Source organism: Mesoplodon mirus (assembly GCF_964341445.2).
Source record: "Mesoplodon mirus genome assembly, chromosome: 8".
Lineage (NCBI taxonomy): Eukaryota > Metazoa > Chordata > Mammalia > Artiodactyla > Ziphiidae > Mesoplodon > Mesoplodon mirus.
The window spans coordinates 27,643,010-27,668,139 of record NC_138984.1 but is presented as its reverse complement, the minus strand read 5'-3'; the positions used below and the strand labels follow the sequence as shown (position 1 = coordinate 27,668,139).

At 34.7% G+C, this 25,130-nt stretch overlaps 1 protein-coding gene across 22 annotated transcripts in view; it reads left to right on the top strand.

Annotated features, from left to right (window-relative positions):
• The window catches only part of MAP2 (microtubule associated protein 2), a gene marked incomplete at its 5' end in the record, with an annotated part of 74,648 nt that overhangs the window by 42,060 nt on the left and 7,458 nt on the right, over positions 1 to 25,130 (top strand). For 8 of the 22 annotated variants that reach the window (XM_082630861.1, XM_082630860.1, XM_082630862.1 and 5 more), the window contains 5 exons: positions 87 to 293; positions 466 to 600; positions 3,492 to 3,553; positions 8,180 to 8,327; positions 13,248 to 13,588. In XM_082630861.1, the coding sequence (XP_082486987.1) occupies positions 87 to 293; positions 466 to 600; positions 3,492 to 3,553; positions 8,180 to 8,327; positions 13,248 to 13,588 (893 nt within the window). Of the gene's footprint in view, positions 1 to 86; positions 294 to 465; positions 601 to 3,491; positions 3,554 to 7,069; positions 7,241 to 8,179; positions 8,328 to 13,247; positions 13,589 to 25,130 lie in introns of all 22 variants that reach the window. The other 14 variants (XM_082630864.1, XM_082630863.1, XM_082630859.1 and 11 more) reach the window with 5 other exon arrangements.

Sequence of the window (25,130 nt, the reverse complement as noted above, 5' to 3'; positions counted from 1 at the left end):
CATTTTTTTTAATAGATGAAGGATTTTGTACATTTGTTACTAATGTTTTCGTTGTTGTTGTTGTCATGGTTTGCTTTGATCCACAGATGATGATAGGAGCATCATGACAGAACAGTTAGAAACTATTCCTAAAGAGGAGAAAGCTGAAAAGGAAGCTCGGAGACCATCTCTTGAGAAACATAGAAAAGAAAAGCCTTTTAAAACCGGGAGAGGCAGAATTTCCACTCCTGAAAGAAAAATAGCTAAAAAGGAACCTAGCACAGTCTCCAGAGATGAAGTGAGAAGGAAAAAAGGTTCATTTAACAATCACTTCTTTAAAAATGTTTTTGAAGTAATTCATTATTACTCTTTTGTAGAAGAAACTGCCTAACCATGGTAACTAATTATTGATGAAATTTCATTCGGTTTTGCTCCAAGTGTTTATTTTTTCCTGATGGTATGCTTTTTGTGTTTTCTTATTCATAGCAGTTTATAAGAAGGCTGAACTTGCTAAAAAAACAGAAGTTCAGGCCCACTCTCCCTCCAGGAAATTCATTTTAAAACCTGCTATCAAATATACTAGACCAACTCATCTCTCCTGTGTTAAGCGGAAAACGACAGGTGACTGTTCAATTCTGCAATGTGGCTGGCAAACATGGACATGTATTTTTTTTATCTCATTACCGTAGCAGCTTCGTTTTGTTTTTCTTCCAAGAATCTCAGCAGTCATGAACGATTTCGCTATTAAGTGTCTTGTATCATTATTCTTTTTTTTTTCCCTCCCTGCAGAAGAGGTCATGACCATCTGTTTCTTTGTCATGCTCAGACTTAACAGTGATTGTATCTTGGCATTGTGCTCTAGTGTCACGTTCTGGGGATTCCTATTTTCATTCTGTGTTTTTGGTTAGACGATGGCGATGAATATAACCGTGGTATGCATTCTCATTATTTTGCTTATTTATCTCCCTCATGCTTAAAAACCCATATGTATTTGTCCTATTTTCTATATTGTTATTGCCAAATCTGTTACTGATGTTGATGAATTTACTGAGAACCACCAAGAATGCATAGTGATTTTGAGATGGAAAATGAAAGGCAAATCTGGGGTGAAATTGTGTTTGAAAAATTACTTTGCTTTTGGATGGAAGAAAAAATGGAGAAGGAAATTGTCTGGTAATCCTATCAGATTTTATTTTTCATATCCAAAATTAGCCAGGCTTTCTGGTGATACTACATCTCTTAGCTGACATTTTGTCCTTGGGATTTTCTTAAATGTGTTGGATCCAAACTGCTAAATTCCCCTACATAAGGTAGCATTCAAAAATTTAATAAATTTAAAATTTAATGAACCCCTTCCCTCCCAATATCTTAGAATTTAGGTTTATTTCTATTTTCCTACCTTCTTATTGTTCTGTCTCCTTCAGATATACTTGTTTTTTACTGTTTAAAAAGGAGTGAAAGAGTGAACATGAAGGAGTGAAACATGTTACAAATCATCACAAAAGACCATACATAATATCTATAATGTAAACTCTATTCCTAAATTTCAGTGCAAAGTATTTATTTTAAATGTATAATTGTATTAGGATACTCTTCATTTAGAATATATTTTATTTTAGCATTGATTAAATGGCACACTTGCAGTCTACAAAAGAAGACATCAGAGTTCTTAAGTCAGAAAGGAATATTTCCCAATCCATTATACATTAGAAGTGCCTTTATATGAATCTTCGGATGGCTTTAAAGGGTTAGGAGCAGCATTAACCCTTGTAAGAAAAAAAAAGCAAGGTTAATGGTTTCATGATAACCACTAAAAATTTCAAGTATTTTTAATTTGTGTTCTTCATATAGAAAATATCTCATGAGCATCCTTCAAGAACTAGTATGTAAGTCAGGATTTGAAAGTAGAAGACATAATTATACACACACCTTGATGATGAAGGTTTAGAATGAGGGGTTCCTGTAAGTTAAGAGTTAGGAATTAACATGACACCTCTAAATCTTATAGTGCATCTTACTTAGTACATTTTCATTAAACTTGGAATTTTTCTTCTAGTTAGAAAAATGCTTGCACAGGCAGAATCTCTTGGTTGGGGCATAAAAGCCCTATATGCCACCTAAAAAGATGAAAAATATATTAGGATCGTACAATTTCAGAGGAAATGTCAAATGGTTTGGTGAAGTACCTGCATGTCATTAGTATTCAATATGCCACACTGAGAATAACTTACCTTTTTATTTCATTCATTAAAGGAAATTTAAGATCTTTGGACTCATTAGGATCTTCCTTTTTTATTCAAATATTAAGATACTCAAACAGAAAGCATATACCAAACATGAGTTTCATTGACTTAAAGCAAAGTATATATGTCACAGAAAAAATGAGCTATATTGTAGAAATAGTAAAGAGGCATAATTTGCACTGATCCTTTTAAAAAAAAATAGTTTCAGAGTCTGCGAATAATCTTACTAGCCAGTCCTAAATAGCATAGAACATATTGTAGGCCGTTACTGTTTTTGTGTTAGAACTGCACATGGCACAAGAAACCTTTTTGAAACTCATTTGGAGCGCTTATAAGGATAAGTATTTTTTTTCCAGAGGATTTCTCTCTTGTGAAAGAAAATTAAGGTGGAAGTAAACACACAAGTTTATGCCTTTTATTTTCTTAGCCCAATTGTTAAATAGGGACAGTTTCCCCAAACACAAAGGGTTGTGTTCAATCATGAAAGATATTTAAGTCAAGTCAGGTAAGTCATCAGCAGAAATTATGCTAGAGATGATGGAGTTTAAAATTGAAACCAGAAGTATAAAACAGCAGCAAGAGAAACAACAGTAACAGATGTGGTAATAATTTCATACAGGAAGTGCATGTGTAGAACATGGTCTATTTTACTGAACTTAAATTTCTTCTCATGTTTTCTCTTCTTGACAAGCCATTTTTCTTCCCTTCCCTTCTCATGTGGTCCGTTTCACGTCAAACAAGTGTGTCATTCATATTGTGAAATGAAGGGGTGCAGAGGGAAAGGGGTTGGCAGACCATGACAGTTTAAAATATAAAATGCAGAAATGTCTGTAGATATGACAGTGGCTACATAAAGAAGGTTTGGGAATCTCTGTGAATATTCTTATGTGATGCCCACCCTAGAAACCAGTCACTCCCCTTTTCTTTAAATTCTGCAGCATTCGGATTACTGTCCTATGATTTCCATTCTGAAGGATCAATTGTAATTTAAGGGTACATTGGTAACAGATAGAAAATTACTTGGTGTGCTTACCTGTGCTTTGGTAAACACTGGGTTATAGTAATTAGCACACTCTATAGTGGGAGCCACATGCTATAATGTTCTTATTATTCGGGTTTCTTCAGTTACTGAATTTGAGTCTCAATATAAACAAAATTCACTTTGCATTAGTCTGTTGACACAACTGAATATCCAAAAGGCATTAAAAATGCATTTACGTGGTCTTTAGCCACTAAGTGTGGGGTTGTTTTTGTCTCCTCTCTCAACAGCAGCAGGTGCTGAATCAGCTCAGGCTCCCAGTGTATTTAAACAGACAAAGGACAAAGTGTCTGTGAGTAAAATAACTTTCTCCTTGCTCTTCATTCAACATTCCCTTTGGTATTAGTGGAAATGTTTTAGTAATTTTAGATAAAATTTAGACTTTAGATGTTTACTCTTTTAAAACATTTTAGATCATTCAACTCACCCAGATTGATTCTTGATGGCATTCAAGCATGTCCGAATGTCTTCTGGAATGTGATGGTAGCTGGTGAGGGCAGAGCTGGCATTTAGGCTGCCTCTTTTTTAGTAAGACAGAAACATGTGAAACACCATAATGATCTGGCAAAAGTGGGGGAGCCCAATTTATTTACTTTTCACAGAATCAAGATAAACCATTATAATCAACACTAAACTGTATTTTACAACACATTTTCATTATTGTTTTACAAAATAAGAATATGAGAAAATTAATGTAGATGAGAAAAATAAGTAAAAATATATTATCTCCTTATCTAAAGATAACTGCAGTTACCATTTTGACATAAAATCTTAATTTTTTTTACACATTTATATGTTTAATAACAAAGATGGAAACACCACATATCAGTTTTTTAATTAAACAATAAACAGATTTCCATGTCATTAAACATTCTTGTACATCATTTTAATGACTACATAATATTTCATTTTGTATTTTTACTGTGATGTTCTTAATCAATTTCCCATTACTTGACATTCAAACCAGTTTTCTTTTATTTTAGCAGTATTACTGTAGAAATCTTTTTGGCTACATCTATGAATGTATCCATATGCATGTCCTTAGGATAATTTTGTAGTAGCAAAATCATTGTTTCAAAAAGAAAGTCCACATTTAAACTTTTTGCTGCATATTGTCAAATTGTCCTCCAGAAAGGTTCTACAGCTTATATGTCCTCCAGCTGTATATGAACATGCTTGTATTCGTTATTACTAGATATCTCTATACTTTTTCTATATTTACCAAGTTATGGAGATGAAATATTTTGTTGTTTTAATTTGGTTGTATTAATGATGTTTAGCTTCTTCTATGTTTATAAATCTTTTATATTTCTTATTTTGCAAATTTTATTTTTATATTATTAATCATGTTTTTTAAATTTTCAAAAGACCAAAACCAACACAAAGTATTTTACTTCTTTCTTATTGAAAGAAAAAAGTTAAAAGACTTATCATGGAATCCTAAAATTACAACAAATAATTTGAGTGATGATAATTAGTAATGTATCACAATGTTCTGGGTCTTAGCCATCATGTATGATATGTAAATCACAATTCTTAGTTTAGCTTTCTAAAAACTAATAAAATTTTAGACTTCTTTTTATTTATTGTGAAAAATAGGAATTCATTTTCAATGACAGCCGAACGTTTTATATCATATTGAAGCCAAGGGACTTTATGTTGATTAAAAAATATATGTATATTGATTATTATATAAATATTTTCAGACATATTCCTGAACTTATGGCAAGCAATAGAATCCATTTAGCACTTTGGTAATTTTAGTCCTTATTTTGAACACACTGCTATTTCAAGATTTGTATCTCTTTACCTTGTTTCTGATGGGGAACTAGTGGGTTATGTTGGTTAAGAGCAGGACCATGAAACAGGCCAGATCCAAGTTTTGAATGTTTATTAACTATATGGTGTTTTTCTTCCTGTGTCTTAATTTTCCAAAAATAAAGGGAGGAGTAAAAATTCCTATATCATAAGTGAGTTGTAAACACTAAGTAAGTAATTTTATGAAATAATACATTCTATAGTGCTTAGAACATAGTATTTATTCAATAAACAGCAATAATAATAATTATTATTATTATTATTTTAAAAGAGGAAGTCTTTAGGAGCAGATACAGAAAGTAAGTCTGAGTTTTCTCTTGGTAAAATATTTTTTAAGATTATAAAATAATTTTAAGATTACATAAAATAATTATGTAAATAATTATTATGAAATTATTAATTTCATAATATTTATGAAATATGAATAATTATGAAAATAATTTTTAAGATTACATTGTTTGCAAAATCTTTCAGAAATTTTCAAGTCCGTTGGTCTTCAAGTAACTCAACAAGAATTAGCATTCATTGCTTACACTTGGACAGAGAACATATACATCTGACACAAAAACTAACCTTTTTCCTTGTAAATGCCCATCTCATCCTTCTGAAGAAGGGAGATTAGACCACCATTCTTTCTAACTTTTTCTCATTTAACATCCTCCTTTTTCCTTGTAACCTCATCCTCTTCCTATGTTTCCTAAAACCTCAAGATTAACTCAGTACATCCATCAGAACAGTTCTCTCCGATTTTTCAATTGATCTTTATTGTGAACCTAACCTATAATCTTTCATTTCATTTGAGTTTTTTTGTTTGTTTGTTCATTTTATTTTGTTTTTGTTTTTAGCAGGAGATTAGTAGATGTCTTTCATAATTTGAGGCAATCCAATTACTCCATTTTCTTTCCTATTCCACACTTTTGAAATTCACTGATTTGTGGGTAGCATCAGTCAAAAAAGAATGACTTGTGCTGACCCAGTTATACTTCCCACTCAAGGTGCTGGGTCTTTAAAACAAGAAGTGATTCGTGCAATCTGTGAATACTTATGCCTCTTCGAAGTGTCTACCGAGGTTACAACTTGAGATAAAAATCTTAGTTTCAACTGCTGTTTTTTTATCGGCTAAATCATATTAATTATTTGAAGATAAAAATCTCCTCGGCTTTGTCATACTTGTCTGTATTTTTAACAGTCTCCCCTGAGACATGTGGCATGCCAGCATAGCTTTCTCCAAAAGCTGTATATATATGTACAACCACTTACACTTGCTCTTTCTGACAATCTTCCCAGGGATTATCAACACCTGTGAAATAAGTCTTGTGATTTTTATGAGCAATCTAGTCAGTGTTGACTTTCATTTTTAGAATTTATAGCACATCATACAAACTGTGGTCTCTGCATAAAAATGTTATTAATTCTATGGTATAACTTGGTCCCTGGTATGCATTTGACTCATGAAATGAACTCATTATATATAAAATCTGCAATTTTCTGATGAAATCAGTGTAGATAATCTGAAAATACATTTTCTCAACTTAAAAAAGAACTATTTTCCATTATTAGGCCTTAAATATACTTTGTTCTAAAGTTCGTGAAATGTGATCAAAATGTTGATTATATATACCATTTAAGGGCTGTGTTTATTAAAGGAACAATTCCAACAGACTCTCAAGATATTTTCCAAATATGGTATCATTATAAGGTTTATGGCTTAATCAGAGACCTTATACATAGAATTTATAAATAATATTTTAATCTATATTCTCATTATATATGTATTCTTAAGTTAGTTCCAGTTAAAAAGATGTGTTCAATGAAAATCTCTCGTTCTCACATAATATACATCTCTATCATTGATTAAACCATTTATCATGTGTTCTTATTAAAAGCAGACATTTAATTTCTTATACGTTTACATGTTTTTTTTTAAATTTTCCTCTTACTTCATAGTTTGGTTTATTTTGTGCTTTTGTTTGTTTTCTTTCATGGCTAGAATTCTACCTTGTCAAAGATTCCTGCCTTACAGGGTAGCACAAAGTCCCCACGATGCAGCTCAGCCTGCCCTAGTACGACTAAAAGGGCTACATTTTCTGACAGTTTATTCATACAGCCCACCTCAGCGGGCTCCACAGACCGTTTACCATACTCAGAATCAGGGAACAAGGTAAGGCAGCAAGCCAATCAAAGGTGCAGAAAGGAACATAATTTGGGAGAAGGACACAATTCAGTAAATGTATGAAAGCAAAGACTTTCAGTTCTGAAGTGTTTGACATATAAACAATAGACCTTATTAAAAACAAGTACAAATTAAGTGTTTCGTAGTTATAAATAGTCTAATCATTAAAAAATAGATGTATTTTTGTAAGATATATGCATAATTAATTTATTATTTATTTGATATTTAATAAAATTTCAAATACAAAATATACTATATATGATGTTACATGTGACATATTATATATAATATTGTACCAAATTATATTATATATAATATAATAGTATGGGCTCAGTATCAGACACATCAAGATTTAATACTAACTCTGCTACCTCTCAACTCAGTGATTTTTGAAAAAATTACATAAACTGATGAAAGCTGTTTCCTCAGCTCTAAAATGCATATAACATTTTTTGTAAAAATTAAATCATAAATGGATGTAAAGTACTTAGCATTCCTGTCACGTAAGTGCACAGTATATGGTGGTGATAATTGCTAAATACTGCGCATGCAGTGCCTTTCTGCCAGTCCTTTCTGATTAATACATTATCATGCTGATGAAGACTTCTCAGTTAAAATTATTAATTACCTGGAGACTACTTGAGCACATTATTTTTATCCATGTTATCATTTAGAGTTTGAATTTCACAATCGATTTTTTAGCACTAACTCCAAAATAATATATTTTTATAAAACCTCTAGGCAAATCTGAATTCTTTCTGAGTTTTGAAGCAGAAATTCTTATAAGTATATAAAAGTCAGTAGTGTGGATTAAAAGAAATTCATCTATCAGCACAGGAGGAAACTTAGCCAGAGCAATGTAATTACTTTGCATAATTAAAACGAAGATTCACAGGAACGCAACGTCGTTTTATTTTCCCCAATCAGGATGGAGTAACCAAGAGCCCAGAAAAGCGCTCTTCTCTGCCGAGACCGTCCTCCATTCTCCCTCCTCGACGAGGCGTATCAGGAGACAGAGATGAGAACTCCTTCTCTCTCAACAGTTCTATCTCCTCTTCTGCACGGCGGACCACTAGTAGGTTTATTTTGCTTTGGCTTCGTGTTCATTCATTTTTTAAAAATCCCTTAAGTGGAGTAGCTTATAATGTACTTATATTTTACATTTGCAAATAAAATATGCATTAAAGTCAGATTATATTTGTCCTAAGAATCAGAGACCCAGGCTATCAATGGGTCCAAAACAATTATTTGAGTCAAAACAACTGATGGAGGAGATGAGTACATACTACCTCATTATCCATTAAATGGGATTGAAATAAAGTCATTTTCAGAATATATATTCTCTCTTCAAGTTTAAAGTAAAAAAGAAAACTCGAGGGCTTCCCTGGTGGTGCAGTGGTTGAGAGTCTGCCTGCCAATGCTAGGGGACACGGGTTCATGCCCCGGTCCGGAAAGATCCCACATGCCGCGGAGCAGCTAGGCCCGTGAGCCATGGCCGCGGGGCCTGCGCGTCCGGAGCTTGTGCTCCGCAATGGGAGAGGCCACAACAGTGAGAGGCCCGCGTACCGCAAAAAAAAAAAAAAAAAAAAAAAAAGAAAATTCGAAAGAACTAATTAGTAGAGAAAACCCATAGTCAGGGATTTTTTTTTTTGGCCACACCGCACGGCGTACCGAACTTCCCCGACCAGGGATGGAACCCGCGCCGTCTGCAGTAAAAGCTCCGAGTCTTAACCACTGGACCACCAGGGAAGTCCAGGGACTTTTTAAATATAAAAGCTTAACCTTTATTAGAATTCCAAGTCCTAAAATCTAACTAGAAAATCAACAATCAAAATTAAGGATCCTGCTCAATTTGGTAAGAATTTGTGTTCCAATGAGGCTGTAAACAGAGCATGTTCTGTGCAATAGCTTCAGTTTCTTTTGATTTCATAATGTAATGGTCAGCAATTATCACAGTTTATGTAAAGACTATAAAAAGTTCCAATCATGACCCACTTATGTGCTATGTTGCTACCAAGACTATCTAGTAATTTAAATTATTTTCATAAACGTGTTTCTATTACCACAAAAATACTACCATTTATTAATCACATATATGTGCTAAAATCTTAAGACACATTTTTCAATCAGTTTAATTAACAATGCTGATGGTTAGGTATTAATAACCTCATTAAATCTACCGATGAGAAAACTGACCTTTTAAAGACAGTAACTTGTTCAATACTACACAGCTAGTAAATGGCTGAATTTGGTTTTCAGCCCACTGATAAGTTCACAACCTGTCCTCTTAATGTCTTCTCTATATTTATTTAGAAGAAATAGTATTAGGGAACTGTTCTGTAGAATCACTCAGAGAATAGTATCCCTGTCATTTAAAAACTATTACAAAATGGTGGAAACATTTGGAGAATAACATCTCTGTCATTTAAAATCCATTACAAAAGTGTTGGAAATTGCTACTACTATCCCATTATAGTTGATTTCACCACTTATTTTCTAAGTATTTAATAATAATTGCCCCACTTCAAATGTGACTATTTTGTGTGACACTTAAACAGTGTTTTTTGCCTACGGTGAAAGTGTTTATTATAATTAAAGCCATTGTGTCTCACACCGTTTGGATTCATAAAGCATTAACATCCTTTGAAATACATGCTAGGAACACTTTGAAATGACTAAAACTCTTTTTCACCTTAACACATGTAAAGTATGCAAACTAGCAAAGAAGACGCTTAAGAGTTAGTAATCTCCAGAGAAGAGAATTTAACTCCAAATACCTGGAGTTGGAATTGGGCATCAGCAATTACCCCAGGGATGTTGAGCCAACACAAAGGCCCCAGTGCTTCCCAAAGGCACACCTTGAATTATGCTTGTATTTGTTGCCATGGAAGCAAAATGACACTTTCTTACATAAATCCACATCTTTGAGTCACTGTACTCTGCCTTTTAAAATGTATCTGTATACAAATTGCTTTTTATGTTCTGAGCCAATTCTGTTTTGACTTTTTACCTTTACTTATGCTCATAAGCATATGACATTGTATTATTTGGTAATGAACATAACGGATACTCTGATAATCTAGGACATAGGGTCTATTTTAGCTCTACATAGCAATAGCTAAAAGGCATAGGGACAATTAGCAGAACAAGCAGTTTGCCTCCTCCCATTTGCCTATCATCTCCTTAACTGCACACAGGAATATTCTAGTATTTTGTACAGCTATTGAAAAGATTTGAAAGAAAGTGCTATGCAGGAAGTTCATTCAGCCCAAGAGGAGGGAAAGACATTGTCACTGAAGAGTTGACAAGATAAATAAGAACATAGTGTCATAGAGTAACTCATAAATCTTTTTTAAATCATTTTAGTAATTTAGATTTAATCTTTTCTATTTCAGAACTAATAAGAAACACTCAAATTTGTCATTTTTGATGACTAGAACATAATTTATTACAATAAAAATTGATAGTATCTATTGAACAGCAGCATTAAGAGCTTCTTAATACTTGTGTTTTTTTCTCATTCTCCAGATATAACACAGAACCTTCCTCCTTTACTTTTTCAAAACTTAAAGCCATTTTCTAGGGGTATAGAAATAACTCTTACTTTTACACAAATGTTTCTTTTAGTAAATATTGTTATGCACATCCAGATTATTGCTTTAACTCAGTCTCCATGAAGTGAAAAATACCTCAGCACACTTGGATAAATTCTGAATCAAATTCATACCATTAAAAAAAAATATGTTGATCTCCTGCTGTGTTCAGGCCCCATAAAAGACACCAGTGTTAGGTAGAGTGGCAAATAATACAGAGATGATCTCTCTCCCCAAAAGACCTGAGCTATTTAAAAGTGATGACGTGATGGAGAATACATTTGAAGAAGAAATAAAGTTTCTGAAGAGATTTTTCAGGACATAGTGACTGACTCAAACCAACATCAAAACCTTGCTATAAACAAATGTTATAGCCAGGAATCTACAAAAAGACAAGTTGAATGTGGTTGTATTATCCTGGTCTTGAAATGTCATATTTGTGGAAAGCAATAAAAATCACTAATTTATCACTTTACTCTTCTCAAATCCCATTTCATATTGCCAGTTGAATAGTCTACCCATGTCTTGCCCTTCTACTAAAAGACCAAAAGGACACAGGGCAACTTTGCCTTGATATGTGAAAACTGTTCACTGAGAGAGGAAGTAAAATTATTCTGGTTATCCAGGAGACTGAGTCTAGACCAATGAGTAGATTTACTTTGTCTGCAGACTACAATTATCTCAGAAGCGCTCTTGAGCTCACTCCTTGTAAATATTTAAGCAAAGATTAATTCTCTCCTTTCTCAGGAAGAACTTTCTGCACTGATGATGAATTACATCAGATGACTCTACGATCCCTTTTACTTCATTGATTTTAAAATTAATGAGTTATATCTTTATCCTCTACAAAATTTCCAGAAGATTCATTGATTTTACAAAGTTACATACTCAGTAGTAAAAAATAAAAATCATGCCCTTCTATAAAATATTTTAAAAAGTGAAACAATTTGTATAATAAATGTAAACAATGTAAATCAGTGTTCTATTATTGGAATCAATGTATTATTTTAGACAAAAGATTTTTAGAGTTAAGAGAAAGTTCAACAACTATTAAGAAGCTAAATATCATATCTGGCTTAGCATTTAGTATCATCTGGGTAAATGAACCTCAATGTCCTTACTGTTAAATTAGACATAATAAGAGCTGCCTCTACTGCATGTGTGTATGTTTGGTTATCAAATGTTCGGTATTCACAAAAGTGCTTTGAAATCTGTTAAGGTGTATATACTCATTTATATCATTATTCTTTCAAAAAAGCATTTGAAATGGCATTTAAACCCACATTAAAAAAATAATGTGAGAAACATAGCATAGGAAAATGAGGGGAAATGAGTTAAGTGATAAAATGAGGTTAACATCAAGTTGAGGCAAAGAAATACACCTCACAATATCTTTATTATTAATAGACAGTGAAGGATTATTGATTTGACTCCAAACTGCAAACTAATAATGAACGTATGGGAGAAAACACAATCTGGTACAAGATTCACTGTGAACATATTGCTACAACACCCTACTTTTCTAAGGAAAGAAATTGTTTTGTTTTGTTTTTTTCTAATAAGAGCTAAGATATATTTCCTTATAAAGGAAATAATTGCAAACACAGTCAGGTACAAGTTTCAATGTGAATAAATTTTTATAACATCCCACTTTTCTAAGGAGAGAACTAGATTTTTTTTTTTTAGAGTTAAATAATTTTCTATGCAGGCCAAAAGCATGTGATCTAAATATACAATTTTATGTTGTGTATCCACCTGGATCTCGGAATAAACTTACTACACAAAAGAACGCATGGTCTGCATGTCATTTAAGGACTCTTCAGTAAATATGAGTCCACAAAGAACGTTAAGTGCAGACTCTTTTTCCAACTAAAGGCAGATCCATATGCCTAAATGATCACACAAGAAGAAAACACTTTTGACACATTCATAATGAGAATTAAGAATAAATCAGGGGCTTCCCTGGTGGCACAGTGGTTGAGAGTCCGCCTGCCAATGCAGGGGACGCGGGTTCGTGTCCCGGTCCGGGAGGATCCCACATGCCGCGGAGCGCCTGGGCCCGTGAGCCATGGCCGCTGAGCCTGTGCGTCCGGAGCCTGTGCTCCGCAACTGGAGAGGACACAACAGTGAGAGGCCTGCGTACTGCAAAAAAAAAAAAAAAAGAATAAATCAGGAAAACCCAAGTATTATCTTCACATTGATAGAATCAAAAGAATGTCACCAGTTTATGGGCCTAAAAATAGGAGGTTCTCACCTTTTTGAGCATTGTTGTAATTCATAAATATTCTAAACCCTTTAGAAATTTAATGAATTATGAGTTCTAACAATGGATGGGAAGGGGGGTGTCTCCAGGAGAACTTTCTGACACTGTGGTTTGGGTTCTGTTTTGTCTGTTAATATAGGGTCAGAGCCAATTCGCAGACCAGGAAAGAGTGGCACTTCAACACCCACTACCCCCGGATCAACCGCCATCACTCCTGGGACCCCACCAAGCTATTCTTCACGCACACCAGGCACTCCTGGAACCCCTAGCTACCCCAGGACCCCTCACACACCAGGAACCCCCAAGTCTGCCATCTTGGTGCCCAGTGAGAAGAAAGTTGCCATTATACGTACGCCTCCAAAATCTCCTGCTACTCCCAAGCAACTTCGGCTTATCAACCAACCACTGCCAGATCTGAAGAACGTCAAATCCAAAATTGGATCGACAGACAACATCAAATACCAACCTAAAGGGGGGCAGGTAAGAATCACATGAACACACGTATTTGCTGCCAAAGTAAAATCCCATTACTTATTATGTTGTCATCCTCATATTATAGGCTAACGGTTCTTAAAACAAAAGGGAGATGGAGGTTTTAAAGCGTTACAGGTTATGATTTATTGCTGAGAGTATGGATCTTATCTGAGAAAGATAGCTTATGAAATATGATGGAAATCATGTGGCATGTCCATTCCTTGTGGTTATTACTAGATAAAAATTGATTTAACCATATAAGAGAATCTTTTAGTTGACTACCTAACAGATCTTTTCTAAATGTATCTCTATTGCCTTGTGGATTTTAACTTAAGAGATTAAAGTTACATTTCTGATATGAATTTGAGTGATCTATTTTAGATCCTGACTGTGAGTTCCTTTGACCATCTTTTAGTAATTCCACTTTTATCTCTTTCCTTCTCCCCAAGGATTTCCTATGACATCTTCTACCATTTTCCCATGTTCCTTCCAAATCAGAGCATGGTTCCCCAAGTTTCTTCTCTGGCTGCTATTGCCTAAACATTGCAAAGGGCAAATATTCATGTTGATAATTAATAGACAGTTCTATATGGTTCTATTGGAAAATCTATTTCAGATTAATTGTATTGAATAGGGTTCTTAGTAAAATTCTAACTACTAACTCTTAACTTCAGCTTCAGAGCAAACATTCACATTTTTTTTCCAACCAGAGGGCTTTGAGTTCTACCTTAACCTGAACCTTGCTTTTACACTATGTGTTTGGACAAAGCAATTAGGGCTAATACAATACAAATACAAATATCATTTAATATTTCCCTTGTGATATTGATATACCCATAGTTTGACTTGTATTGTCAATGAAGAGATAAAACACCCATCCATTAGTGAAAGAAGAGAGAAAGCAATAATTTCCTTTATACATTAGCAAACTTGTAATGCCCTTTCAATATACCAAAAAAGCTTTTCTTTTTAACCTCAATATTATTTTCTTTGACTCTTTTTCTTATCTCTTATATTTCCTGCCACTGATTTCTGGTATCCTTCTCTCATGCCAAAGAAAATGTATTTTCAGCAGGTTTAGAAGAAACGTCTTGCCAAAACGTGAGGCTGTCGAAGACTCCTACTCAGTGATGAAACAAAAAATATTGCTTCTTCCTTTAGCAACAGACTTCTTTGCTTTCTCATTGTGATTCTGTTCAAAGAAGTCCAAAGAGTTAAGCAAAAATCAACCAAAGAAAGGACGAAGGACTCAGTATGCCATTTTCAGAACAACTATAACATTCTATAATAATATAGTCACAGAAAGATGCTTTTTCATAGAAAAATGTCATTAAAATATGAGCTACAAGAAACCCTTTTTAAGCATAAAACAAAAATAGTTCTACCAAGTTTAAGCCTGTAATTCGAAAAATCTCATACTCTTGCCTTTATCATAGTTTTTCACATCCAAGAGAGGGAAATATTTTGAGCCTTTTGGAAATATCCAAATGTCATATTATTTTTATATTTATACATAAATAATTGAAAAGAGTAGTTGAATAAAATAAATTTAGTACCAATTTGCAAGTTTATTATTTTAGCTCTTTTGAGCTACCCCCTAAAATAGGGTAATTATCATGTGTATTTAAAATCAATTCTCTTTTTATAACTATCCCAGTGTCCTGGTATTGTCCTTAACTAAATGCGAGGTTTACTTGCTTATCTTCTGGAAAATATTGATACTTAAAAGAACCTGTTTCTTCTTAGTATCACAAGTGAATATTAAGTACCTCAAAAATATTTTATTGAAACTAAAAAGAAAATCTAATAAGGGAATAATTATTGATATAATTTGACAATAAATGATTTTATTCAAAGGACTTTTCAAGACAGACAAAAAGTTGTTTTGGCCTCAGCTTTGCTAGAATCATTAAGTTAAACGAAGCCCAAAATATGAAGACTTATTTATTTTCTCTTTCTACTTCATTATGATATCTGGCTGTGAATATTTCTATGTCTAATTTTAATTGACTTCTACTATATTTGTTAATTGATAAAGTTGATATAAAGATGTCTCACTCGTTTGAGCTGAACTAATGCTGCCCTAGAGATTATGGTAATTAAGGGTTAGTAAAGATATGACACAAAAAATTACAGAAGGAACAAAAATAGCCTCAAATCAGCATGTCATTTGAAGAAAATCTCTTGTTCCGTGAGGCAAGTGGTAACCTGATGCAAAATTATCCTATTGCATCTTCAGATGACTTGGAAAAAATCTACAACAGTGGAGTTATGAAGTGACTTTCGTTGGAGAAGCAGGAGTTATTTCCTCACCAAGATAAGAAATAGATGGAGGGAATATATTTGCCTTCTATTTTGTGATAGATGGCATCAGTGCATTTAAATTGGACAGGAAAATGAATTGGGAAATTGAGATGCACTACAGTTGAACTGTTTTTGTAGGAAAAGTATTTCACTCAACACTTTATCCCCGTAAAAGCCTCCTTATAGTGTATGATCTTCTCAAATACAGGGAGTGAGGAAAGGGTCTTTTTCTGTACATGTTAAACTGGGGATTTTGATTGGACTTTAAAGGTTCAACCTTATAAAATGACTAAGAGAAATTTTTATGTTAAAGCTTCTTAGAAATTGTCAAGATGATATGCTAAAGACCCTTGTTATCTGACAGAGAATCCATAAATGCACCCTGTTGGGGAAATTGAAGCCAGTGGCATGTTGTCCCCAATAGTAATTGTATATACTAGGATATTTGAATGGACAGTGACCAACCCAGAATCACTGAAGAGGACCAAAACAATATTATACCTTCTGTAGGAGCCCTGTTTTGTAATAGACATATGTCATCTATAGTTATTGAGAAAAAAAGTCACACAACTCTTATTGGTGAAGATGGGAGTAAATTGGTAGATGTAACCTTAATTTAATTAATTCAAACCATCTGCACAGACTCTATTGTCATAAAATTCAGAGTGGTTTAATTGTATGTAAATAATTTAATTTTAAAAGATTTATTATTGTTGTTTTAAAGTTTGTGCAATCACTAATATTAGGGAGAGGAAATGTATAATGAAAGATATAGTGTCTTAGGAATTCAACAACTTTCCAAGTTGGGAAGCTTTATTATTTGCCCCATTTTGAACATTTATTGCTCTTCCATATGTATAAGTTTTGTGCTTATGGCTATTATCTCTTCTGTTGAAGTCCAATTTTCTATTGGCAAAGAGGCTCAGCTCAGGTCTCAGTTCAGTGAGGCAAATCAATGCCTAATGGGATAGATAAGCTAGCTGAAGATATGAGGAGCTTTACAGAAAGCAATAAAGTTAATCTTTTCAGCTAAAATATAAATTCATTCTACTGTAAAGAACATATGCAATCTCGGATTTACTATAGATAGTAAGCTTGGTTGATTTAACTCAAGGCATAGGTAAAGCTATCTTATTAAGTGTATTAATTTAAAACTATCTCAATGTACCTAGCTCCCTAATCTACATTAAATCTAAAGCTAAATTTTAGAATAAATAGTGTTAGCTTTTTAAGGACTAGGCTGCTTGATTTAAACAAAGATAAGAAAATAAACAATTTCTCTAAATGTGAGGCATAAAAAATTTAAGCAACAACTCAGTGAATGGTACTTTTTCTATCTGTGGATCAGATTTTTTTTTATAGGTACTTTGATTTATATGGAATACTCCTATATGTTTTGACAGGTTTCTTGTTTTTTCTCCGTCAGCTTTATGAAGATCAGTATACAAAGCACCTTGTGATAGTTGAAAGATACTAATGAGGTAGTTTCACAAATCAGAACAAAGAGTTTTCTTTTCATCTCCCTTTCCTTCATTCCATATCCTGGCCATCTTTAGGTGCTAATGATTTTGTGCCCCAAACAGCACTTATTCTACCCATTTCTTGCAGTCCACTCTCCACCACCCTAGCACAGGATATGTTATATCTTGTTGATATCACTGCAATAGTTGTTAACTAGTCTCCCTTCATCTGTTCTTTTCTCTTTTTTTTAATTTTTATTTTATATTGGAGTATAGTTGATTTAAAATGTTGTCCTAGTAGCAGGTGTACAGCAAAGTGACTCAGTTATACATATACATATATCCATATTTTTCAGATTCTTTTCCCATATAGGTTATTATAGAATATTGAGTAGAATATTTCTGTTCTTTTCTCTATCTGATATACTCTCGATACTGTAGCCAGGGCTTCTCACCATATTTATAAATTCCATTGTATAATTGATTATTTAATGTCTATCTTGTCTCACCTACTAGACCATAAGCTCCATAAAATCAGGGATGAGGTCTGTTTTGTCCTCAGTGTTCAGTATATGGTAGGTATTTGGCATATTTGTTGAGTGAAAGTTGAATGAATGTAGTATACTATATGCATCGAGAGATGCATTCTTTCCAGTGACTTGTTGAATGAGTGTGACTGCCTAAAGCTGTTACAGTTATTTCCCAAAGAAACACCCCACGCTGAGACCACAGTGAATTTTGGCTGAGAGAATATTGGATCAGAATGTAAAAGCTGAGTTCTTGGTCCAGCTTTTTTGCTAAATTATTGTGTGGCCTTAGGTACTAACCTCTCTAGTCCTCGACTTTTTTTTTATATAGTTTATTATTTTTTTTTAAAATTATTTATTTATTTATTTTTGGCTGTGTTGGGTCTTTGTTGCTGTGCATGGGCTTTCTCTAGTTGCAGTGCACAGGCTTCTCATTGTGGTGGCTTCTCTTGTCGTGGAGCACAGGCTCTAGGCACACGGGCTTCAGTAGTTGTGGCTCGTGGGCTCTAGAGCGCACGCAGGCTCAGTAGTTGTGGTGCACAGGCTTACCTGCACCGCGGCATGTGGGATCTTGTGGGATCTTCCCGGACCAGGGCTTGAACCCGTGTCCCCTGCGTTGGCAGGTGGATTCTTAACCACTGCACCACCAGGGAAGCCCTCGACTTTCTTATTTGTAGGATAGAAACAACAAAATAATACTTGTTTCTGTATATAGTACCACCTCATTTAAATAGACTATGTTGATACATTAAGCTCTCAAATCCATGATTCTACAGTGTTTTTGCATTGCAGCTCATCAAAAAACATTCATTTAGGTACTCTAATAGACTCCATAAATATTTGTGCCACAAAGGGCCAGCTGAAGTTGAGTGAAAAAGCAGTGTTTCTGAAATAGGAGTGTAATTGAGGAAGGGGGAGCAATGGGAAGGAGGAAGGAGAGAATGAAATGTGCGAAACGTAGAGTGGAATCTTTTTTTATATTTTCTTATAAAGTTTTAGGCATTATCCTGAGACTTTTTTGGCCTTTCACATGCTAACTTGAATGAATTGCTTTCAATTTTATGTTCAAATGAAAAAATGGAATTAATTCTGGAGGCAACTGATAAGTTATAGTAAAACAGGATTTTTTTCTCATTATATAAAATTATGATGGTAACCACTGTGAAGGTCTACTGAGTGCTATTAATATATAGTCAAATTTACAAATTATAAATTTTATTAAAAAAAGAGAAAGACTGGGCTTCCCTGGTGGTGCAGTGGTTGAGAGTCTGCCTGCCGATACAGGGGACACGGGTTCGTGCCCCAGTCCGGGAGGATCCCACATGCTGCAGAGCAGCTGGGCCCGTGAGCCATGGCCGCAGAGCCTGCGCGTGCGTCCGGAGCCTGCGCTCCGCAACGGGAGAGGCCACAACAGTGAGAGGCCCGCCTACCGCAAAAAAAAAAAAAAAAAGAGAGAAAGACTGAAGCTTATTTAGATCTTTTTTCTCATTTGTATATTTATTATTTCATCATTTACAAAGACTATGCTGGGCACTATACGATAAAGGGGGAATGGATGACAATAACATCCACTGGCCTCTACAATCTAGGCAGAAAAAAAGTGTTTGTTTGTTTGTTTGTTGTTTTTTCTTGTCCTCCCCTAGTGCCCTGCCTTTATTTAATTTTAAGTTTTTTCCAAGCCATTCTTTCCATCTCCTTAGGCCTCCAAATAAATGCTAAATAAGAAGTGTAATAAAATACCCCATTAACTGTAAAATACAACCCAGCATGAAGAAAAACTGTTCACCAAAATACATTACAAGGCATTTTTTTGCTATCAAATTCATCATTATCTCAAAATGAAAGCTCCTTGAGATCAGGGACCCTGTCTTTATGCAATAGAATTTTATAACTGTAATTCAGGTATCTTTTCTAAGGTAATGAAAAGTTATTGAGCTAAGCTTCATAAATATTAATTATTAAAAACTATGGAAAAATTATTACTTTGGGTTTACAAAGTTGCGGCCTGTAGAGTCTGTTTTTGTTTGCTGTTCATTTACAAACCAAGCAGGGACATGGGGACAGCATTGAATCTCGGGTTGTTTTCAAACAACTGAACAGACTCTCAAAAAGTTACTTTCTTACCAACTTGGTCCAGTATTCCTTAAAAATATCTTAAAATTTTAAACTAAAGAAAAAAATGTAATGTCAAGATTTTGGCATATGAACTAGATAAAGCTCATTATCTGTTAATTTTCATGAGTCACAATGACTGCTATATTCATAACTTTCCTTCCAGTGCCCATGGACAGACCACTTAAAATATTTAACAGTGGTTCTAATGGCTAAACTCAATGTCTGTTTCACCAAAAAGTTCTTTCTAAAATTTTCAGCATTATGCATTCACCCCAGGGTTTCTCAACAAGGTTTTACCTTCTGTGCTTTTTGACAGTCTGCACAGGAAAATTGGGCTGATGCCTTAATAGGTCCTCTTCCATATTATTTTCCTTAGAGATCTGTGGAATTGTATGTTTTGACATAAACTATTATTTCTATTAATGTGTATTGAAGTATACTTATTGTTTATATTTATATACTTAGTTTTGAAGAAGTTATTGATCAGTGTCGGTAGAGTTAATTAAAATTCAGAATGGACTATAATGTTTGTATACCTGTATGCATTTTGACCAGAGCACAGTGTTGTTAACAGATGAATATTTGATGAACATCATCTGTTCCAGAGAACTTTCAATCTTCAGGAATATATGATATAATAACATTTTTGTTTTAATATATGATACCTCTGGACTCGGTAGAGGCTAAATAGTTTTCATTAAAATTGAATGTTATGGAATAGGAAGTACTTTTGAGAAAGACAGAGGAGTGTTTTTATAATGCAAGTATAAAGAAAAGCTTAATAAGCCTTCCTGAGAAATGATGCAAACCCAAAGGAAAAGCTTAATTCCCCATAAAGTTGAAGGGAAGTCAATTGAGTGTCACTGTCCACTACCTTTCAAAAAGAATTTCTTTCTAAGACAACCTTGGATGGAGAAAGAAAGAAATTTCTTGTAATTGAGGTTCATACCTAGAAGATACCTGAAAGACCAGATTGTAAAGAAGCTGAGAACAGAATCCAAACTTTTGGACTCCCAGTTACTTTCCATATCTTGCTATCTTGAGCTGACATGGGGATATTTTTACTTAAATAAGCAGCAGCAGAGAGTGTCAAAAAAATCAAGTTTCTGTTGCTCAAGAAATCCAAGTTGACACTGTGATTAATGCCTCTGGTTTATAAACTGTTTTACTAAAAACTATGTTAGGATTGTATTTTCTTTCATTTTTCATGTTTCATGTTTACAGCTAATCTCTAGTAAGAGAGATCGTTTCCTGTCTACAGGCATAGCCTGCATTTTGCATTCCTGCCCTTTCTTAGAGTAACCCCATATTGGGGGGGAAAACAAAAAGCTCATTTCTCTAAAGGAGCAATTAAACGTATATGCAGAGAGAGTACAGTGGCAGATCACTTCAGTTGAACCATTATGGTAAAATTCAACTAGAGTCGCATCAAGAATATCCAGAAAGTAACTATTCTGTTCTTTCCTAGCATTGTGGAGGAATACATAGAATTAATTTAAATTAAAATTAAATAATTCTGATTAATTATTCAATTACATTAACCTATTCTTTATAACTCTTCATGCTTATAGGACCCTTATATGAATGAAAAATCAGTGGTGTGTGCATACAAGTAATCAATGTATGCGCATGAGAATAAAATCCTTTTTTGCCAGCCTCCCACTTCTAGGGACTCATTTGGCTGAGCCTTGAAGGATGAACTGTGACAGACTAAACTTGGAAAGAGGACATTCTGTCAAGAGATAATAACATGAAGAAAGCATGGGGGTGAACCTGAAAATGTAACAAGGCCCTTAATATGGACTAGAATACAGTCTGGATGAAATGTAAAGTATTAAGAGAGGACTCAAAAATCAGAATTGCTACAAACCCTGGTTGCCTGGCTAAAAGTTTTGTTGTATTTAATAGGAAATAGGGAGTTTGGTAGAATTTTGAATAAGGCAGAATTTTAGGAGGATGATCCAGTTGATTGATACAATAATACATTTCACTTCCACTATGGAGTATGCAGAAGGAAAGGTTGTCATGTTCTTTGCATTAATAGAGCAAGTAAAAATTTTGATTGAAAGAAATTAACAAAGATTAAAATGTGATTTAGAGTTAATGTTGGATAATGGTTATTGAAATAATTTTTCCTTCATATCATTCAAATAGAAAATTAGTTCATTTGTAAAATACAAGTTCATTATATTTTTTCTAGACAGTCTCTAAGATGTTAAAATAATTTTTCTTGGCATAGGCTTTAAGGAAAACAAAAGTCCAATGAAAACTTCTTCCCAAAGAAAGTAGTTTTTATTTCGTCTATCCACAGAGAACAGAAAGTTAAACTCAACTCTGATAAAAAAAAAAAACTAACCTGAAATAAAGCCTTATCCTTCAGAGCAGTCATCTATTTTTCTATTTTATGGGATGGTTTCTGAGGACTGCCTGTATTTGTGAAATTAACTCTCTAAGATGTTATTTGCCAATGATCCTAGAGATATTTGGCATGAAGTATTTTGTAATTTTGCTAAGGCATAAATGTGAGTCACATGGCTCAGATACAAGTTGTCAAGCTAGAGTGTAAAACTTACTGAACATCAAACATTCACTGCCCAGAGTGGTTTTATTTCTGTCCACTCAACCATTAAGCATGATGAATGTCATACTTTGCCTCATTTTAGACAAAAGCAATATACCATGGGGCTTCCCTGGTGGCGCAGTGGTTGAGAATCTGCCTGCTAATGCAAGGGACACGGGTTTGAGCCCTGGTCTGGGAGGATCCCACATGCTGCGGAGCAACTAGGCCCGTGAGCCACAACTCACGCGTCTGGAGCCTGTGCGTGAGCCTGCGCGTGTGGAGCCTGTGCTCTGCAACAAGAGAGGCCGCGACAGTGAGAGGCCCGCGCACTGCGGTGAAGAGTGGCTCCCGCTTGCCACAACTAGAGAAAGCCCTCGTACAGAAATGAAGACCCAACAAAGCAAAAATAAATTAATTAATTAATTAAAACTCCTACCCCCAACATCTTCTTAAAAAAAATGTTTTTGCAATTATGGAAATATGTAAAGAATGTGCTATTAATGCATGTCAAATTGAGCAAACGTGGGTTAATGTTAATATAGTCTACCATCAAAAAAGGCCAGCTAGGGGCTTCCCTGGTGGCGCAGTGGTTGAGAGTCCTCCTGCCGATGCAGGGGACACGGGTTCGTGCTCCGGTCCGGGAAGATCCCACATGCCACGGAGCGGCTGGGCCCGTGAGCCATGGCCGCTGAACCTGCGCGTCCGGGGCCTGTGCTCCGCAATGGGAGAGGCCACAACAGTAAGAGGCCCGTGTACCGCAAAAAAAAAAAAAAAAAAAAAAAGGCCAGCTAGTTTTTTCAGTAGAAAATCTATGATTCTCAGGAAAATCAACTTTGAAGTTGGCCTTGAAGTTTTAGAATTTAAGATTTGAATCATCTCTAAATAATGCAAGCAATGTGTCCCCTTTGGGTTTGAATCATTTGTTTTGGAAATCATAAAAATTGTCAAACAATTGATTAAAAGTTAGAGTCAAACAAATTTATGTAACTGAATTTGGAATTTCCATTTTTGCAACAAATGAGTCAGATTTTACATTTGGCTTTTGATCACTTGGTAATGTCACTTGATTGGTACTCTTATGATCTCTAAATTAAGATTTGTAAATGAAATATGAGACTCTGTATATCCCCAAGGATTAGAAAAATGGCTTAGATGAATTCTATTTCATTGCCAAAATAAATAGATCCTTATGGAGAATAATTTAAAGTATTATTATTAGAAATAATAAATCAAAATTATTTGCTTTCTAAAATTAACTTACCTGTGAGGTTTGAAATGTAGTGGCCCTTATTGACTTCATTATCTGCATCTACAATTTATGTGAAACTCTTATAGTGCAACTACACATATGGCTAGATACAGACTCTGTGATAGCCCCCGTTTTTTTAATAGGAATTTTTATTATGCCCTAAAGAGTGGCGCAATCATCATGTCTTCTGAATTCAGATTTTGACGAGAGGCCCTTCCCTTGGGCTGCCGATGAGAGCTGTCGATGATACTTCCCTGTAAGGAGCAAGCTATCTTGTCAATGTTAGGCAGATGCTGCAATTTAAGCTTTGTCTAGTTAAAAATAGTCAGGATTCAACGTGCTCTTGAATTTTTTACTTTTTTTTGCGAATACAAGGAGATGTGATACCATTCTTAGATATATAGATATATATATATATATATATATATATATATATTTTTTTTTTTTTTGCTGTACGCAGGCCTCTCACTGCTGTGGCCTCTCCCACTGCGGAGCACAGGCTCCGGACGCGCAGTCTCAGTGGCCATGGCTCACGGGCCCAGCCGCTCCGTGGCATGTGGGATCCTCCCGAACCTGGGCATGAACCTGTGTCCCCTGCATCGGCAGGCGGACTCTCCACCACTGCGCCACCAGGGAAGCCCCTAGGATAATTTTATTAAGCTTTTTTTATCATATATAAGAGGATAAATTGTCCACTAAAGCACTAAATACATGATTTCCCTTTAGCTATTGGGGGGTAGTTGTAGCCAAAGTAAGATAAAACAAACAAAAATAAACCTTTCCTTCCATTCTTACATTGCTTGTTGGCCCTCCAAAACATGCACAATTCAAAAACACATGAAAGAAGCTACAAGAGTTATTACTTTGCACATTACATTACACCAGAGTAATATCTTTCCAGATCTGGAGTTGCTATTACCTGGATTTGCTATTACCTTCAAGGTGAGTACTGGACTTGCTGAAAATAGAAATAGAACACCTAACCTCATATCTGTTGGGCCCAACCAAGGCCTGGACTAACTGTTCATGACTCAGTACAAGTCAGCTAGCTAGTGGTCCTTGGTCTTCTCCCCTCTAAAAATGGAAATAATGCTTTCACACCAAATCCAAGAATAATGGCTATTTATGAGCAGTTGTCAGAGAGAGGCCTTTCAAAAGGCTACCAAGCCAAACCAGCAAGGGAGTCATAAGTCCTTTCAGCAGAGGAGGCCCAGAGCCTCCTTGTTGACCATCTTGGGAAACCAGGGCTTCTTCCCCTGGATGAATGAGAACCCTCACCTGTAGCATTCAGCCAGACCAATGTGAACTTCACCTGTTCTATGTGGACCAGTCA